Source organism: Chiloscyllium plagiosum, chromosome 9 (assembly GCF_004010195.1).
Source record: "Chiloscyllium plagiosum isolate BGI_BamShark_2017 chromosome 9, ASM401019v2, whole genome shotgun sequence".
Taxonomy (NCBI): Eukaryota; Metazoa; Chordata; class Chondrichthyes; order Orectolobiformes; family Hemiscylliidae; genus Chiloscyllium; species Chiloscyllium plagiosum.
In genome coordinates, this window is record NC_057718.1 from 32,307,937 (window position 1) to 32,329,089 (window position 21,153).

The 21,153-nt window shown below is 40.5% G+C and overlaps 1 protein-coding gene across 2 annotated transcripts in view; it reads left to right on the plus strand.

The window, feature by feature from the left end:
- prkcea (protein kinase C, epsilon a) overlaps window positions 1–21,153 on the plus strand; it is a 594,816-nt gene that overhangs the window by 340,623 nt on the left and 233,040 nt on the right. The window contains exons 3-4 of one of the 2 annotated variants that reach the window (XM_043695660.1): window positions 3,875–3,940; window positions 13,612–13,771. In XM_043695660.1, coding sequence (XP_043551595.1) covers window positions 3,875–3,940; window positions 13,612–13,771 — 226 coding nt within the window. The remainder of the gene's footprint in view (window positions 1–3,874; window positions 3,941–13,611; window positions 13,772–21,153) is intronic. The other variant, XM_043695661.1, reaches the window with a different exon arrangement.

Below are 21,153 nucleotides of genomic sequence, written 5' to 3' on the forward strand. Positions count from 1 at the left end.
AAAATGCTCAGGTATTTTTGCATCTGTTCATGTATATGTAGAAGGGGAGTTTTATAAGACCATAAGATGTAGGAGCAGAATTCAGCCATTGAGCCCATTGAGACTGCCCCTCCATTTGATCATAGCTGATATGTTTCCTGACCATATTCTCCCGACTTCTCCCTTACTAGTCATGTTAGTGTTTTAACTAGTAGAGTTATGTATTAGTGATTCATAGTTGCCTCCTTATTTGTCACAAATGGCAATTTTTATTAAGTACAAAAAGCTGGTCTGTGTTTATGTCAATCTGGGTGTAAAAGATAAGTAAGCTAGTGAATTTTTTTCACTTTAAAGAGTTTTTCACTTTTGTGATGACTCTGGGAATAGTGGAGCTTGATTTCAAGTGCTCTGTACCAGTGAGGTGTAACACTTGTTACAAGTTGGCCTGCCTCAGCCTCTGAAGGACACAGGTTTACTCCTGCTCTCTCTTCCTGCACTTCTTCTCCATTTACTTTTGTATTCACTTCCTTCCCTTTTTTATTGTGATCCTTTACTGATTTCTTTAATTTTCTGAAAACTCTAGTTGACTGTTTTTGTTGTCTTTTAATCTGATGCTATCCTAAAGGTCTTCCTTTAGCCTCAGATGGATTACGTGTGCCGTGGAGTTTTCATTTCTCAATAAAATGCATATTACTTGAAAATTGGCAGAACCTAGCCATATTGTTAATTGCATGAAAGATAACATCTGGATCATCACGCCATTCTCCAAGTTTTTCTCTGACAAGGAGGTGATATCTTTAATCACGACAGAAGCTTCAAAACTCTCAGTTGCAGCTGCAGTGAATGATATCTATACTGAACACAATATTTATTACCTTGATTATTCTGTTTTCTACTTCTACCGTTGTCCTCTTCACTCTGCCCGTGTGAATGACATTCTCCACCACCGGGCTGTTGGCCACTTTGGTCATCTGCCATGCTGACTTAGCGCTCATCCATTCCACTGACCTATGTATTCACGCAGACAGCAGGAACCTTTTGATTAGGAAAAGGAGCAAGGCTCCTCCAGCAATCAACCTGGAGTTCCCTTAGTTACTGGCAATCAATCTCCTGTTGATGCACACTATCTTAACCTTTGACCACGTTCCAAGCTAAGGGATGTGCATACCTCCTGGATTAAAGTATCCAGGTAAATCTCTCCCGAACAATGTCTGTCACTTCAAGAACTGTCAGCTGAAGTTCCTCAAAACACTGATACTTAATGTGGCTGTGGTTGTCCAGATTGCTGTGCTCACAAAAAAATACACACAGATGTTACACACCAATTGCATGGCCATTCCTATGTTAAACTTGTTTAATGTATTTAATTAATTAAAAATAACATGCATAATTAACCTAACTTACAATAGTTAATTTTTATTTAATTACTTGATCCATTAAAGACAATGTCTCACCAAATTGTCAGCCCTCACGATCTGTTTATGATGCACTTATAATACACTTAGTTCTTCTATAATGGTATGCTTGCGTTCTTGTGCAACCCCACGTTATAGAAAAATTCACACTTTAGAAACAGCTCTTAAAGTGTTGGTGCCATAATCGAGTTACTGCCAACACATTTAAATTTTTGCACTTTAGAAATAAAAACCCCAATTAGTCAATTGCGTTACAGCGAATTTGTGTTGACGAAACGCGCATTGCAGAATGATCTGTAATTCTATGCAACAATTGCTTTTTTTTTGATTTCCCTTCGAGGTGAAGACAATGATGTTTATCATCTGTTCTGTTTGATAGGGTATGCCTGCTAAATCTGATCTGCACTGAAACTTTCAATAACAAGGATGACAAGTAATTAGGGCGACATGGTAGTTCAGTGGTTAGCACTGCTGCCTCACAGCGCCAGGGATCCGGATTCGATTCCAGCCTTGGGTGACTATCTGTGTGGAGTTTGCACATTCTCCCCGTGTCTGTGGGGTTTCTTCTGGGTGCTCCAGTTTCCTCCCTTAGTCCAGAGATGTGCAGGTTAGGTGAATTGGCCATGCTAAATTGTCCCATTATGTCCAGGGATGTGTAGGTTACGTGCATTAGTCAAGGGAAATGTAGAGTATAAGGTAGGGAATGATCTGGGTGGGTTACTCTTTGGAGGCTCAGTGTGGGCTTATTGGGCCAGATGGCCTGTTTCTCACTGTAGAAAAACTGTTTCTCTATGAAGGACAAGATAACATCTTTGGATGAGCTGCTGACTTGATTTCTTCTTGCATTTTTTTTCTCTCTGATTACTTTCAAAGGAAGCCATGCTATTTTCCCATTTGGTGGTGTAAGACGCAAAGATCCTGAGTGAGTATCTCCCAGGACATCTTTCCTGCCTGCAGCCCAGTAACAAATACTCAGTTAGCTTCCTGCTCACAGCAGTTTGCTCATATTCAGGCAGGAGGCCCCAGGCATTGGGCTTCTTTGAGAGAGGGATCTAACCAGGCACCTGCTTGTCTTTCTCTGGCTTTGCTTTAAGAAGAAGGTTCACATTAAACACCTGTAGAATGTATGGTAAAGCCTGGCTCACATATTCATTTGTGATCTCAAAATCAATCTTCAACATGAAATTTTATTCTTCAGAGTTGTTTTGAATTTGGTTTACTAGTAAGAATTTGGTTTGTAGCAGCAGTAAAATCAGAATGTCTCATTAAATGGGTCACTGTTACTGCTTGCTATTTTGATCAGAACGTATACAATGGTGATACAGACGCTTGTCTGAATCAGACTGGAGCTGAAAATGTGTTGCTGGAAAAGCGCAGCAGGTTAGGCAGCATCCAAGGAACAGGAGAATCGATGTTTCGGGCATAAGCCCTTCTTCAGGAAGAAGGGCTTAAGCCCAAAACGTCGATTCTCCTGTTCCTTGGATGCTGCCTGACCTGCTGCGCTTTTCCAGCAACACATTTTCAGCTCTGATCACCAGCATCTGCAGCCCTCACTTTCTCCTTGAATCAGACTGGAGCCATATCAATCTCAGCAATTTGGGGAAATGCATCTTGGATGTCAGTTTCAAGTTTGAACTGCAAGTGGATGTCTTTGAAGGGATAGCAGGAGGTTGTTCATTCAAAAAAAACCCAAGAACTAACAGGTTTCATACTCTAGGTGGGGTCAGGAGATGTAAGAGTGTTCCTCCTGGGCCCACACCAAGCATCCGGCTACAAGAAGCATGGTTCAGGTCTTTGTGCCAGTCCCTAGAATTAGGCTGTGAATGTTGACTGGCTCAGCAAGGGAAAAGGCTGGTTCTGTTCTCTCCCAGAAGCACAGTGCTTCAGCAGGACCAGCACCTGGATCTCACTGGTACAATGGAAATGAGAGTTAAGGTTACTAAGGTGCTTTGGCTGCCTGCTGGCAATAACAGGCACCCTCTCACCTATGCTGGTAATTCAAATTGCCCACTCAATTCTTCTCAAAATGTAAGCTCTGGATAGAGGATATGTGCATTTGTGCATGGGCACACAAGCATTGTTCTCTCAGCTTGGTCATCTAAAAATTGTGTTATTAAATTTCAAAAAGCCTCGCAAACGATATTCCCCTCATCCAACACTACATTTCTCTTGAGAATGGGTGTATTATCAACTGTATATCCTTGTACATATACACGTTGACTTTTCAACTCACACATAAGCTGAAATTACCGCAAAAGCCCAGCAGGTCTGGCAGCATCTGTGGACCAGAAATGTTAACTCTGATTTCTCTCCACAGTTGCTGCCAGACCTGCTGAGTTTTTCCAGCAATTTCTCTTGTTTCTGAATTCCAGCATCCGCAGTTGTTTAGGTGTTTTGACTTTTCACCTCAGTAAGTTTTAAAGAACAAAAAACTTTTTGGTATATTTGAACAACCTTCACAAGTGACTTCCTCTCATCAGGCACTGGTTTCCTTTCGAACATGGGAATGCTGGGAACTGATCCGCTATCTGGTCTCCAGAAATCAGGTAGGGTAATTTTTGTCAAAAGGCACAATCACTTGAAATTTTAAATCTAATTTGTGATTAACAGTCTGCAAAACTAATGCATTATTTTACAATCCCATGATAGTTACACTAGATGCTTCCAGGCTCCTTTAGACTCACTTTTTTTTATCTAATGCAGCTCTTTCAAAGCTCCACCTTTTAATTCTTAAAGGACACCTTTGCATTTCTTTCAACTTGCCTTCTATTGAGATTCAGTTTCTTATTTCTTCAAAACAGATAGAAGGGGTGGTATGGGAGACAATGAGGAAATAGTTACATTGCATTCACATTGCTCAGTCAGATATTGATTAATGTTATGGTGCAAACTTATTATCAGGTTACGCTTGGTATTCCTTTGTGTGGAATATTCTAATCCCTGCCTAGCACCATCTTGTTTTAATGTTTTTTATTCCTTTGGGAAAATCCCAAGAGGTGATACACTTGATTCAAAATTGATTTATTTTTCTCTCACAGGACTTGACAGTATATGGCAATGTTGAGTTGCTAGATTGATCTTTGTAAATGGTGTCATGTGCAATGACAAAGATGCAACTGTAATCTAGTGAAAAATAAACTGAGCATTTTGCTTGATGGATAGTTCCTTAGTCATTCCAGGCAGATTGCTTTTACCATTGAGTGATGAACAGTACTGTTTTCTTCCTGAACGATATTCTAATCTTTTCATTAGACAGATATCATAAGAAATTGGTATTCTTGATCCAAAACTGTTGGCAAAGCAACTGAAAAGTATATATTCACTTTTAAATGAGGTATGTCAGTAACAAAATACTTTGTTTCACTATCAGCCTTTCCTTGCAACCGTAAAAAGATACAAAACCTACCAATACACCATCCCCCTCACCTCCATTCAGGGCCCCAGACAGTCTTTCCAGGTGAGACAGAGGTTCACCTGCCTCTCCGCCAACCTAGTTTACTGTATCTGGTGCTCCCAATGTGGTCTTCTCTACATCAGGGAGACCAAACGTAAACTCAGGGCACGTTTCACTGAGCATCTCAGCTGGGCCCACAGGGGCTGACCTGACCTCCCAGTCACCGCCCATTTGAATTCTCCTTCCCACTCACTTCCAGCTACCAACCGGATTCATTCTTCCCATCGACCAACCAGGTCGTATCCTCTACCTATGTTCACCCATCCCTACCACATCACCCTACCCCTTTCCCCACCCAAAACACGCCCCCACCCCTTTATCTGCAGCTCCCCTTACACCCAACCCCAGTCCTGAAGCAGGATTACACCCGAAATGTTGTCTTCTCTATCTCCTGATGCTGCCTGCATTGCTGTGTTCTTCCAGTTTCCTGCTTGTCTACTTTTCATCAAGCTGAATACAGAAGGTTCAGAAGAGATAAAAAGCAAATAGGAGAAGCAAAGAGAGATTGTGAAATAAGCCTGGCAGCTAAAGTAAGAAGAAACCCCAAAGTCTTGTCTCAGCACATTGATAGTAAAAGTGTGTTAACAGACAGAATAGGGTGAAATAATGACCAGAAGGGGATTTACACATCGAACCAAAAGCCTGGCTGAGCTGTTAAATGAATACTCTGCATCTGACCTTCCTGACAAGCTAGATCCTGCTCAGGCCATGTTGATAAAAGAGCAACTTCCATCACTATAAGGGATTCAATTGATAAGGAGGAGGTATTTGATAAGCTGTTGCACTTAGAGTTCATAAAACAATGGGACCAGATGAGATGCATCCAAGAATATTTAAGGAAGTGAGAGTAGAAATTGCAGGGGCACTGCCAATAACCTTTCAATCTTCCCTGGATTTAGGGGTACTGCTGGAGGATTGGACAATTGCAAATTGTAAAGATTGCCTCAGCAATTATAGACCAGTCGGTTTAACTTTAGTAATTTAATTATTTCATGGAATGCAAGCATCATTGGCTAGGCCAGCATTTTTTGCCCATCTTAATTACCCAAAGGGCAAGTGAGAGCAACCACATTGCTGTGGATCTGGAGTCACATGTAGGCCAGATCCCCTAAGGGCAACAGTTTCCTTCCCTAAAGCACATTAATGAATAAGATTTTTTTCAATGACAATTGACAATGGTTTCATGGTCATCATTAGACTTTCAATTCCAGGTTGTTATTTAATTAAAATTCCACTACCTACCATGGTGGAACATTAACTAGGTCTCTGGAAGCACTAGTCCAGCGACAGTATCTCCAGATCATCATCTCCTGACCGAAACAATTATTATGGAATTGATAGTGATGTGGTAAAATGTGGATTGATTCAGAAGAGCCAACATGAATATGTTAAGGGAAAATCACTAACTCACTTATTGGAGATTTTTAAAAGAGGTAATAGTAAGCTCAATGAGGGAATGCCACTTGATGTAGTTTATGTGGACTTCCAAAAGGTGTTCAGTAAGTGGGACTTCCAGAAGGTATTCAATATAGTGCAACAAAGCCAACTTTTGAACAAAGTTAGAGCTCATGTAATAAAAGTGACAGTAGCAACATAGATACAAATTGTCTGAGCAATAAAAGACGGACAACAATGGTCCATGGGTATTTTTCCAGTGGGAAGAAGGTTGGTAGTTGAGTTCAGAGATCAGTATTGGGACACTTGCTTTCCCTGACATATAAATTACCTAGAACCAGGTATGTAGTGAACAATGTCAAAGTTTGTGGCTGAGAAAACTGGGCAAACTGTAAATTGTGAGGAAGACAGTGTCAAGCTTCAAAAGGAGACTGACACAATGGTGAAATGGTCAGAGACATGGCACAGGCAGTTCTGATATGGTGGTTCAGTGGTTAGCACTGCTGCCTCCCAGCAGCAGGGATCTGGGTTCAATATCAGCTCAAGGTGACTGTATGGAGTTTGCACATTCTGCCTGTGTCTGTGTGGGTTTCCTCTAGGTGCTCCGGTTTCCTCTCAGCGTCCAAAGATGTGCAGGTTAGGTGAATTGGCTCTGCTACATTGTCACATAGTGTCCAGGGATATGGAGGTTAAATGCATTAGTCATGGGTAAATATAGGTTAGGGGGAATGGGTCTGGGTGGGTTATTCTTCAGATGGTCAGTGTGGACTTGTTGGGCCAAATGGCATGTTTCCACGCTGTAGGGATACTATTCTTGTATGAATGTGACCAAGTGTGAGGTGATGTACTTTGGTTCAATGAAAATGTAGAGGCGGGTCTGAAATAAAAGGTGCTCTTCTAAAGGGTGTATAGAAACAGAGAAATCTTGGGGGTGTGTATGTACATGAGCCATTAAATGTGGCTGTTCTCCATGGTAGGTTCATTCAGAAGGTCAGGAAGAGTGGGTTACAGGGGAACTTAGCTGTCTGAATACAGAATTGGCTGGCCAGCAGAAGACAGCGAGTGGTAGTAGAAGGAAAATATTCTGCCTGGAAGTCTGTGGTGAGTGGTGTTCCACAGGGCTCTGTCCTTGGGCCTCTACTGTTTGTAATTTTTATTAATGACTTGAATGAGGGGATTGAAGGATGGGTCAGCAAGTTTGCAGACGACACAAAGGTTGGAGGTGTCGTTGACAGTATAGAGGGCTGTTGTAGGCTGCAGCGGGACATTGACAGGATGCAGAGATGGACTGAGAGGTGGCAGATGGAGTTCAACCTGGATAAATGCGAGGTGATGCATTTTGGAAGGTCGAATTTGAAAGCTGAGTACAGGATTAAGGATAGGATTCTTGGCAGTGTGGAGGAACAGAGGGATCTTGGTGTGCAGGTACATAGATCCCTTAAAATGGCCACCCAAGTAGACAGGGTTGTTAAGAAAGCATATGATGTTTTGGCTTTCATTATCAGGGGGATTGAGTTTAAGAGTCGTGAGATCTTGTTGCAGCTCTATAAAACTTTGGTTAGACCGCACTTGGAATACTGCATCCAGTTTTGGTTGCCCTATTATAGGAAAGATGTGAATGCTTTGTAGAGGGTTCAGAGGAGGTTTATCAGGATGCTGCCTGGACTGGAGGGCTTATCTTATGAAAAGAGGTTGACTGAGCTCGGACTTTTTTTATTGAAGAAAAGGAGGAGGAGAGGGGACCTAATTGAGGTATACAAGATAATGAGAGGCATAGATAGAATCGATAGCCAGAGACTATTTCCCAGGGTAGAAATGGCTAACACGAGGGGTCATAGTTTTAAGCTGGTTGGAGGAAAGTATAGAGGGGATGTCAGAGGCGGGTTCTTTACACAGAGAGTTGTGAGAGCATGGAATGCGTTGCCAGCAGCAGTTGTGGAAGCAAGGTCATCGGGGACATTTAAGAGACTACTGGACATGCATATGGTCACAGAAATTTGAGGGTGCATACATGAGGATCAGTGGTCGGCACAACATCGTGGGCTGAAGGGCCTGTTCTGTGCTGTACTGTTCTATGTTCTATAGGCTGAGACAGCTAATCATGAAGCATACGATATCCTAGACTTCATAAATAGAAGGACAGAGTACAGCAGCCAGGAGATTATAATAGCTTCTGTAAGGCATTGGTTAGACCTGAGCTGGAGTATTATGTACAGTTTTGGACACCACACAATAGGAATAATGTGAGTGGATGGGAGAGAGTGCAGAAGTGGTTAGTGAGAATGGCTCCAGGAGGAGGCATTTCATTTTTGAGGAAAGATTGAAGAATTTAGGTTTGTTTTCATTTGAAAAAAGGTAGGCGAAGAGGAGATTTGACTGCTGTTTTCAAAATTGTGAGGGATCCGGACAGAGTGGATCAGGAGAAATTGTTTTCCCTTGCAAATGGATTGAGAACCAGAGGGTAGAAATTTAACTATTTTGTCAAAGAGGTATATGTGAGATAAGAAAAAAGCATTCTTGCACAGCAAGTAATTATTGTCTAGAAAGCACTGCCTGGAAATGTGGTGGATGTAGGTTCACTTGAGGCATTCAAGAAGCCGTTGGACAGTTATTCAAATAGAAACAATGTGCATGAGGGCAAAGACAGGAGTTTGGCAGTGTGTTAAAACACTCCAAGAGTGAGCTCCAAAACAATGAGTCGAATGGTCTTTTTCTGTATCATTAAACTTTTGTGATTCATTGTTATTGAATGCTCATTTCTGCTCAATATCTGCTTTTTCCAAAACTCTTGAAGAAGAACTTCTGACTAAAAGTTAACAAAATATTAGAACTAGCACAAAGAAAAGGGCATCTGGATTTAGTGAAAGTGTTGGATTTTTTTTTTGCTTATAATCATCATATGTATTCATAGCTCTTTGTGATACCAGAATTATTCATTTGACACACACACACAGAAGAGGTTGTTGAGAAATGCAGCTGGAGTGGAGGTGATTGTAATTTTGATCCAGGTTTAGCATTCCGGTCGATAGTGTAGATGCAGGAGTGTGCTTGCTTGTGCTTCTTAAATGTTTGCCCGCTACTAAGTGCAACATATCACAAATCTTACTTTCAAAACTTTTTTTTCTGACACCACAAATACTTTTATGCTGAGTTCTTTTTTCTCTCTTTAGATGTAGCTTGAGCCTGTTTTGTGGAATCCTATTTGTGCCATTCTTGTTTGAACAATTCAGATGAATTCCAGTGTAAATTGTTGGAGAGATGCAGATGTTTAGTTTTCAACAAAATGTGGGTTTTAATTCAAACCAAATTTATGGTTTTATGCCTTTGTTAAAATTGTATGATGAGTCATATGTTATGAATATTTAAATATATCTTATTTAAATGTTGACTACAAGTCACACCTCTATATTTAAACTTACCCTTTAGAATATGGATTTCATGTCATAAGTATCTTTGAGATTTTTCATCATAATGTGGATTATAAGTCATACCTTCTGTATTAATAATGTGCCTTTTATTATAATTTGGTGCATAATTCGCACCTTGTATAAATTTTCAATTTGCACTTTTCTTGCGTTCGTGAATTATGTTTAATTTTTATTGAGAATCATGAGATTAGTGCAATTTATGATCTGTTTTAACATTAATTTACACTCAGGCATTGTGCTGTGTTTTGAGCCATGTGACTAGTGCTAAACTGTGAAAAAACTATAATTTTAAATTAGCAGTCTTTGGCATATGAAATCTTTCAAGGGCTTTACTTATGTCCTTTCACTATTTTTGAACAAATATGCTGCTTAAAACTAGCCTGCTTTGGAATTTTAAAGTCCATTTCTTAAAATTTGGGATGTAAAACGTAAGGCCTCCAGTTTTCATGAATAACTTTGAATTTATAACTTGCATGTTCTGGACCTGATTAGATTTGGCACACTGAGTACAACAATAAATTCCGTAACTGCTGCATACTTTATCTATGCTTTGGAAAATATGGCCTGGGAACAGCGGTACCTCCTGTAAATGTATGTTTGAAAATGTAAGATTAATTAGTTGTGCTCCAAGTGTTAATCACATGCTGAGCTCTTTGAAAGTGCACCTATGAATGTTAATCTTTCAATACTAAATATGTCTTGCTGTGGTTGAACTAATATACCCATTTCAATCTTCGTTTGATATGTTTTATTTAAATTAATCCACTTTGTTCCCCTTGTTTGCTAGAAAGACAGCTAAACATCCCTCCTTGTAAATATTTTTCGATTCCACTGAGGTCTATATGAATAGAGTGGTCTTCTTGAGGAATCATGTGTTTGATTGTCCAGCTAACACTCTGGTATAATGTACTTTTTTTATTATTCATTTGTGGGATGTGAGCGTTGCTGGCTGTCCAGCATTTATTTGCCCATCCTACTTGCCCCTTGAGGAGGTGGTGGTGAGCTGCCTTCTGGAACCGTTACAGTCCACCTGCTGTGGGTTGACCCACAATGCCATTATGGAGGGAAATCCAGGATTTTGACCGAGTGGTAGTGAGGGAATGGTGATATATTTCCAAGTCAGAATGATGAATGGCATGGAGAGGAACTTGCCACTGGTAGTGTTCCTATATATCTGCCATGCTTTTCCTTCTAGATGGAAGGGGTCATAGGTTTGGAAGCTGCTGTCTGAGGATCTTTGGTGAATTTGATATTGATGGATCTGTGTCAGACTGGAAGGAACATGTAGTAATTTTTCTTTAAAGTATGCTATAGAAGCATTCCTGTGCTCCACCAAAGATAATTGTCCTGAGGCCCATTAACAGTTTGGTCTTATTTCACTGCAGCTTCCTGATTCGGGAAATCAGCCTGTATCTTTCTGGAGCTAACTGGCTGGTCATATCTTGGGGGTCGGAAAAAGAGACATTCCTGGAGGCATTGGGCATCAGAAGTATCAATAATGGTGTATCTTTCATTTGTTTGTCCAAAAGACTAAAAAGAAATGATCATTTCCTCTGTGTTGTTCTGCAAACTGGCAGCTTCCATGGTAAGGGTTGATTTTTGGTTAGGCTTCACTTTGCCCGATGTAGTGAGGGAAAGCGAGTTCTGTTCCTGAGTTTCACATTTGAACGTAAGAACTCGAAGCAGGAGAAGACAATTCAGCCCTTCGAGTCTGCTCCACTATTCAATATGAGCATGTCTAATGTTACTTCGGCTGCCTGCTCCGCTAACCTTCGACCTGTTACTAATTAAAATCAGTTGATCTCCTCCTTAAACTTACTCAATGTCCCAGCATCCACTGCACTCTGCAGTAATGAATTCCACAGATTCACAACCCTGTGAGAGAAATAATTTCTCCTCATCTCTTTTAAATCCACTTCCCCTTATCCTAAAAATATGGCCTTTCATACTAGATTGCTCCACAAGAGGAAACATCCTCTCTATGTTTACTTTGTCAATCCCCTTTAACATCCTGTATGTCTCATTCTACTAAACTTCAGAGTATACACATAAACTCTCTTCATAAAACAAACTCCTCCAGAATCAATCTAGTGAATTCAACTGCGTCCCTCCTCAAGTCAGGGGGCCAAAACTGTACACAGTACTCCAAGTGCAGTCTCACTATTACCTTGTACAGTTCCAGCAACACTTTCCAAATTTCATACTGTATTCCTTTAGCAGTCAATGCCAAAATTCTACTTCCTTCTAACCTGCTGTACCTGCACCCTAGTTTTCTGCATTTTGTGCAAGAGGACACTGAAATCTTTCTGCACCAAAGCACTCTGAAGTTTCTCTCCATTTAGATATTAAGCTGCCTTTCAATTCTTCTGACCAAAATGGATAACCTCACAGTTATCCACTTAAAACTCCATCCGTAAAGTTTTGGCCCATTCACCTAACCCATCCATATTAGTTTGTAAATTTCTTATTTCTTTATTGCAACTTACTCCCCCACCTATTTTAATGTAATCTTCAAATTTGGAAATTGTACCTTCTATCACTGCATCCAAGTTATTAAGATCGATTGTAGAGAGTTGGGACCTGGGGACTGACTCACGTGGGGCTCCACTAGTTGCTTCATGCCAACTAGAAAAATACCCAATAATCCTCAGTCTCTGCTTTCTGATGGTTAATCAGTCCTCTGTGGAAGCATAACTGGTGGATCTGGGTTTAAACTAAATAGTGGGAAGGTGGTTCAGTTGCATGGTAAATTGTGGAAAATGTTAAAAGGGGGAGAGGGCAGCACAAACATTATTAAAGAACAGGTAATCAGACAGAGAGTGTGAATGGTTCAGGAATCTAACTTCAGGCACAGCAGATAAGGGGACACCCATGAAAAGAGGGGCAGTCAACGCAGGACTGAAGATGTTGGACTGAAATGCACAGTATACAAAACAAGGTAAATGAGCAGGTAGCACAAATTGAGATTGACAGGTATGATGTTATGGAGATCACAGAGACATGTTAAAGGGATCAGGGCTGGGAAATAAATCATAGAATCCCTAGACTGAGGCCAATTGGCCCATTGAGTCTGCACCAACCCTCTGAAGAGCATCTCACCTAGACCCACACCCCATCCAATTCCTGTAGCCCTGCATTTTCCATGGCTTATCCATCTAGCCTGCATACTAAAGGACAATTTAGCATGGCCAATCCAGCTAATCTACACATCTTTGGACTGTGGGAGGAAACTGATGCACCCAGAGGGAACCCACACAGACAGGGAGAGAATGTGCATGATCCACACAGACAGTCACCCGAGGCTGAAATTGAACCTGGGTCACTGGTGCTATGAGGCAGCAGTGCTAACCACTGAACCATCATTGTGACTAACTCCAGGATGCTAGTTTGGGACTTCAGTTTCTCATCCTTCAACATAATTTGAAATTTCATGCTGTGATCACTCTTCCCTAGAGGATCCTTTACCATGAGAACATTAATTAATCCCAGCTATTTACACAAGAGCAAATTCAGAATACCCTGCCCCCTGGTCAGGTCCATGACATATCGTTCCAAGGGGTCTTTAACACATTCAATGACTACTCCTTTGAGACTACCCTTGTCAATTTGAGTGACCCAGTCTGTAATTATATTAAAACCACGAATGATTATTACTGTACCATTCTTACAATCCCCCCTGAGTACCCCACTGTGGCACTACTGTTGGCGAACCTACAGACTGAATCTTGCAAGTTGTGCCTGTTTCAAGTTGAAGTGTTGGTCTTTGAAAAATCACTCAGAACAATATATCAGACTCTATAGGAACACAGCAAATGAGGACAATATTTGAAAGGCTCATATTGATTTTATGCCAGCACAATGGGGCATCAATGAGTTGAATTTCTAACAAATTTTGTGTTCCGTGAGATTTGTTTCAGTAATTTGTTTTTGGTTTCTGCAGCACCAAAGGAGAATGAAGAACGTGTATTCCGAGAACGAATGCGGCCCAGGAAGAGACAAGGAGCTGTACGGCGCAGGGTCCATCAGGTCAATGGGCACAAGTTTATGGCCACCTACCTTAGACAACCAACATATTGTTCACATTGCCGGGACTTTATCTGGTAAGAGCAAGAGAGCTGTTAAAGGCAAAAAAACTCCAATGAGGAAAGACGTCATTGTTTTGCAACTTTAGATGAAGGCAGTGCACCTTAGAATGATGAAAACTTGTGGGGTTATATTTGAATGGAGAGAACCCAACTGAGAAATATAAGTACATTCCCGAAATGTTATCAGAGTATATGATCCTTCATGTTTGTTCCAATATCTATCCTTCACACTTTTGTGAACATTACATTTGGCAAAGAAGGAAGACTTAAAAGTTTGCTTCCTTAGCGATTTTAACTTTTTGAAAACAGTTTACTGAATGATGATGCATGCAAATGAGAGCATTTGGTGCAATAATTATGTAAAGAACAGGTCGGGGAAAACATGAGAACATATAATGTCATAGCATTATATTTGTTATGACACATTGTATGTTGAAGATAGTGTATTCGTTATTACACCTTAGAGGTTTCAAGTTTTACTCACAGAGGAGAGAAAGGTGCAGTGTTTAATCACACCATGGCTGTGTCAGGTGGAGGACTGCCTATAGCAGTATGCTGTCTTTTTAATCCTAATTTATTTCTATGACAGTAGTCCAGATAGTGCTAAAGTGGAGGAATGTTACTTCAAAGTGAAATACTCTAAGGCTGCAGCCACACATCAATTTATTAATAATTTATGATCTGTTAATGTTTTAAAAATATGATAATGTAATTCACACAAACGATTCAGCTGAAAATTCAACTTTGAAACTCCATGTGGTGAGATTTCTGAACTTATACCCATGTGTCCAAGGATGCTGGATTGAGTTAAACTTGCCTCAACTTCGTATGCCATTTTATATTCACATCTCGTGGAGGATCTCCAAAATAAACCACATGTAAAGATGCAGGTAATGTGCTGGGACTGCTTGGAAATCAGATGCAACCTTTATAAAGTCAAGCCTGACAGATTGTAGCAGCAGGTATGCAGGAAATGCCTTTGATCACAAAGCTGCTCGCTGTTACATGTCAACTGCCCATTTTTCAAGAACAGTTCCATCAGAGCATTTGGCAAGACAGCTGGGACAAAGGCAGTGGAATGATAAACAGAAGAGCTCAAAATGCCTTTGAAACTGACCTCCAAACCCATTCAGCAAGAGTGAATACAGGAGAAACAGACTGCTGGATCAGCATGGAAGGAAATGCTAAAAAACTGCTTCTTGTGTCATGCAGAAGAAGGCTATATGCTACCTATCTCAGTGCTAGTCTTCCAGACCAGTGCCACAACCAGACAAGGACAACACCATGACCACTGTACCTTTGTTTATTTTTTAACCTGAGTATTGTGAGCATGAGTACATTCTTCACTTTTTAGTGTAAAGAACTCCATGATGAATTTGTCACAATTATTGGATGGTATAGAGGGCATCCAGTTGGAACAGTGCATTATATGTAACCAACTCTCCTAATAGAACTTATATGAAGAATCTTGAAGCTCCTTCCTCAACTTCATACGTGATACGTTTTACACCAATTGCACAGTAGATACGGTCTTTACAGGATGCACCCTATCTTGCTAGAGTTCTCAAAGAAGCACGCAGCGCATCAGAGCAAACATTACAGCCATTAAGGAGCTCACTTGCTGTGAGGTGCAGCCCGTGGACCTGACAGGAATGATGGATTGAAAGCACCATTAGGGGAAGAGTTATACAGACTTGAAACTGCACACTAACTAACTGCACACTAACTAACTGCACACTAACTGCACGCTAACACTATACTACCCAATAATTGTGACAGGTTCATCATGGATTTCTTTACAATAAAAAGTACTCATGCTCACAATACTCAGGTTAAAAAATAAACAAAGGTACAGTGGTCACGGTGTTGTCCTTGTCTGGTTATGGCACTGGCCTGGAAGACTAGCACTGAGATAGGTGGCATACAGCCTTCTTCTGCATGACAACCAATCCACTATCCATAACAGTGTAATGCCCTCTACACTATATGCTCCTATTTTACATATTAACTTTTGACGTAGCTCTTTATCAAATGCTTTCTGGAAATCTAAGCACAATGCAGTCACTCGTCCCCTTTCACCTATTCTGTGTGTTACTTCTTCAAATAAACTCTGAAAAAATAATCAACCAAGATTACCCTTTCAACAAAACCACACTGATTCTGCCTGCTTCTTTTTTCTAAGTACCTCCTTAATAATAGATTACAGCATTTTCCCGATGACAGATGTTGAACTAATTGGCCTGTCATGTTCGGTTTTCTGTCTCCCTCCTTCCTTGAATAAAAAAGTCACATTCACTATGTTACGATCTGCTGATGCCTTTCCAGAATCTAGGAAAGTGTAGAAAATGAAACTAAGCCATCTAGCACCTATTACAGCCAATGGCCTTGTCAGATTTTTTGTTCTAATAGTATTTTCATTACCCTTTTTAAGTTCTTTGCTTTTTCTCATGCTGTAATTTTCAATTATTTCTGGGATGATTTTTGAATCCTTCAAAGCTGCATTTCCTTGCCAGTAGTGTTGGAGGACTTACTACAATCCACTTGAGCTGGCATATGGGACCTTGATTACCAATCCGGCTGTTCATTCTTGAGGTGGGTGGTAGGAATTGGGAAAAATCCCACATCAGTCCATCCATGTCTGGAGAAGGTATCTGCAAGGACAGGTTACTGGCCATTGCAGAGGAAAGGTATGTGAAGCAGTCAGAATGTTGTTGATGTTAATGGAACATGTGAATTAGGAGCCTATATTTCCAATCAGTAAGATCATGGCTGATCTGTTTGTTTCAAATGCCATATTCCCATCTATCCCCACTAACCTTTAATTCCCTTGCCTCCCAAGAATCTATTTACCTCCACCTTAATAGTATACATCCACCTCTATAATACGATCTAGGCACCTCCACTGCCTTCTAAGACTCAAACGTCTCACAGCCCTCTGATAGAAAATATTTCTCCTCCTCACTGTCCTCAAAGGGCAACCCCTAACATTTGAACCCCGAGTTCAGGACTGACCCACAAGAGGAAATATCCTTTTCATGTTGACCTTGTCAAGGCCATTCAGGGTCTTATATATTTACATTAAGTTGCTCTTAACTCTTCTGAATTCAAATGGAAACAAGCCCAATCTGCTCAATGTTTCTTCATAAAACAATGTGCTAATTTCAGGTCTCAATCTAGTAGACATTCTCTGAGCTGCCTCTGATGCATTGACATCCTTCTTTTAATAAGTAAACCAAAACTGGACACCGTATTCAATTTGTGATTCAGCATTCCCCTGTATAATCGAAGCCAAAGATCCTTACTTTTATGTTCACTTCCTCTCACAGTAAAGAGTAGTGTTCTATTAGCCTTCTTAATAACATGCTGTGCCTGCATAATAATTCTTGTGACATATGCACCAGAACACCTATATCCCCCACACATTGGAATTCTGCAGTCATTCTCCATTTAAATAATATGGGTTTTATTCTTTCTGCCAGAGTGAATAACTGAATATTTTTCTGTCTTATAATCTATTTCCCAGATTCTTGCCCATTCACTCAATTTGTCTTCACTGGTTTGTATTCTATTTATATCTTATTCACACCATACCTTCCAACCAATCTTTGTGTCACCAGCAAATGGAAGGTCTATTCTCTATACCCCGGCTCATAACTTTGACCTTCCTGAAGTGGATCGCCAGTCTAGCTTCTTGCAGATCCATGAGAGCTACAAAAATATTAACGACTTATTTAGTCTAAAAAAAAACATGTCTTTCTTCCTGTTGTCTCTCCTAATGTGGCTTGGAATTGTATCTTCAATAAACAATGAAGACAATAAACGTTTCGGAAGAAAACCAACAAAGCAAATTATTCATATGTTCTAATCTTTCTCATTTGTTCTCATGATGTGCAAAGAACTGACAAGTTTGCATTTATTCCCATCCTTCATTGCTTCAAGAGGCTGGCAGTGATTCTTTAACCAATGCAGTAGCAATTAAATTGGACATTGGTGTATTAAATTACGTGACTGTTAACTAGAAACCTCTGGTTGCTTTTAAGTATACAAATTTAACCTGGTGGAAGAATTCATGCAAGTTCAAATCTAAAGTGTCAGTCGCTTAAATAACTTGTAAACATAATTGATTGTCTTTATGAATATAGGAAGTATGGTTGGTAAATTTGCAGATGACACCAAAATGAGTGGTGCAGTGGACAGCGAAGAAGGTTACCCCAGAGTGCAAAGGGACTTTGATCAGTTTGGCCAATGGACTGATGAGTGGCAGATGGAGTTTAATTTAGATAAATATGAGGTGCTGCGTTTTGGTAAGGCAAAACAGGGCAGGACTTATACAATTAATGGTATGGTATTGAGGAGTGTTGCTGAACAAAGAGACCAGTGAAGAAGGCATTTGGTATGATTGCCTCTATTGGTCAATGCATTGAGTATAGGAGTTGGAAGAGCCTATTGCAGCTGTACAGGACATTGGGGAGGCCACTTTTAGAATACAACATTCTGGTCTCCCTGCTACGGGAAAGCTGTGAAACTTGAACAGGTTCAGAAAAGATTTACAAGGATGTTGCCACAGTTGGAGGATTTGAGTTATAGGGAGAAGCTGAATAGACTGGGGCAGTTTTTCCTGGAGCATCGGAAGCTGAGGGTGACCTTATAAAGGTTTATAAAATCAAGAGGGACATGGATAGGGTGAATAGCCAAGTTTTTTCACCAGGGTATTTGAGTCCAAAACTAGAGGGCATATATTTAAGGTCAGAGCAGAAAGATTTAAAAGGGACCTAAGGAACACTCACAGAGTGGAGTGTGTATGGAAAGAGCTGCCAGAGAAAGTGGTGGAGGCTGGTACAATTACAGCATTTAAAAAGCATCTGGATGGGTATATGAAAAGGAAAGACGGAAAGGGATATGGGCCAAGTGCTGGCAAATGGGACTAGATTAGGTTCGGATATCTGGTTGGCATGAACAATTTGGACCGAAGGGTGTATGTCCATACTGTACAGCTCTATAACTTAATGAATTGTTTAATTCTTTAATTAATCACTTAATCATTAATTTCCTCATTTTGTAGCTCTATTTAATATGATAATTGCAGATTTTTATTTTAATAATGATATTGCAATGTAACACTGAGCAGCTGTGAATAGCAAATCAAATTCTCCTCTGATTCATGCAGCTGGGACATATTTCACGTTTTTGAAGAAAAAGAGCTGGAGTGTTATAACACCTTCTCAACATTTAATTAGGATTTTGTTTCAAATGACTATTACATAAGGGCATCCCACAGTTTTAAGGTCAAGCAGACTGGCTGATCTCTGCTTCAATTGTTGGTTTGTGTGAAATCACTTGATCTCATGAATACCATAATTGCATACCACCAAAGGAGACAAATTCCATTTATGTTACATATTCAATATAAGAATGCCTCAAGCTACTTCACATGCATTTAAACCAAGAAACCCAAGAGATTGAGAACAGAGACCATAATGCTTGTTGAGGATGCAGGTTCTGAGGCAGGGTATTTTAGGAACAAGAGAAGAGTTGGATTTGGGAAGCAAGTTCCAGATTAGGACCCCCGGTTGCTGAAGACTCTGTTGCGAACATTGGGGGTAAAGGGGCATGAAGGTGAGTGAACGCCTGCAGAAAAAAAGTGTTAAAGTGTACACATGCCGCAGATGTGAAAATGATTGAAATGATTTTGCGGAATGGTGAACCATTTCCAATGGGACCAAAGGTTAAAGTATCCATTATCGATTGTTGCTGTACCTTGCGCTTCTCAGTTGAGAGCAGATGACGTGCCTGACAATTGAATTTAGAGTTCAGGTCAGTCTTCAGTCAGAAGATACAATGCCTTTTGCATTTCAAACAGCATTTACTTGGAGGAAGGATATTCGTGGTCTAGAATTGCAGGTGATACACAAAGTACATAAAGCTCAAAGGTTTCAGAAGGTATCCCATACAACATGGTAATTGGCAGATTCCATGCAATCATGGCAATACTTTTTAACAATGTCATGTCATGGGCATTTTTTGAACAAGTGAATCAATAAGTTAATAACACATAAAAATAATTTTCTGATCATCGACAAAGGCTGTTTTCATTTCAAGAACAATGTCTACTCAGAGTCATGTATAAATGCCATGGATTTTCATGTGCGTTACACAGGCCAAATCAAGGCCTGCAGATCATTGGTCCCATGAGGTAGGCCATCCCATGAGATAGTGAGATTTGGAGTGGAATATTTGCTTGCCTTTCTTTCCTTCTCTGCCATCAGTCTGCCTCATAGAGTCATAGAGGTGTACAGCATGGAAACACATCCTTCATTCCAACCCATCCATGTCAACCAGATATCCCAACCCAATCTAGTCCCACCTGCCAGTACCTGGCCCATAACACTCCAAGCTCTTCCTTTTCATGTACCCATCCAGATGCTTTTTAAATGTTGCAATTGTACTAGACTCCATCACTTCTTCTCACAGCTTATTTCGTACACAAACCACCCTCTGCGTGAAAAAGTTGCTCCATAGGTCTCTTTTACATCTTTCCCCTCTCACCCTAAACCTATGCCCTCTAGTTCTGGACTCCCCCACCCCGGGGAAAAGTCTTTGTCTATTTATCCTATCCATGCCCCTCATGATTTTATAAACCTCTATAAGGTCACCCCTCAGCCTCCGACGCTCCAGTGAAAACTAGAGCCTATTCAAATCTCCCTCTAGCTCAAATCCTTCAACCCTACCAACAGCCTTGTAAATCTTTTCTGAACCCTTTCAGGTTTCACAACATCATCCCAATAGGAACGGACACCAGAATTGCACACAATATTCCAACAGTGGCCTAACCAATGTCCTGTACAGCCGCAACATAACTCCTGTACTCAATACTCTGACTAATAAAGCAAAGCATAACAAACGCCTCCTTTACTATCCTATATACTTGCGGCGCTGCTTTCAAGGAGCTATGAAGCTACGAAGCACTCCAAGGTCTCCCCAGGACCTTACCATTCAATGTATAAGTCCTACTCAGATTTGCTTTCCCAAAATGCAGCACCTCGCATTAATCTAAATTAAACAGCTTCTGCTACTCTTCAGCCCATTGGCCCATCTGATCAGGATCCCATTGTAATCTCAGGTAACTTGCTTTACTGTCCACTACAATTTTGGTGTCGTCTGCAAACTTACTAACTATACCTCTTGTGCTCACATCCAAATCATTAATATAAATGATGAAAAGTAGTGGACCCAGCACCAATCCTTGTGGCACTCCACTGGTCACAGGCTTCCAGACTGAAAAGCAACCCTTCACCACCACCCTCTGTCTTCTCCCTTCAAGCCAATTCTGCATCCATCATTAAAATGTTTCATCTCAAAGCATGAGGCATCTTGATAGAAAAGTCATTCTAAACTAT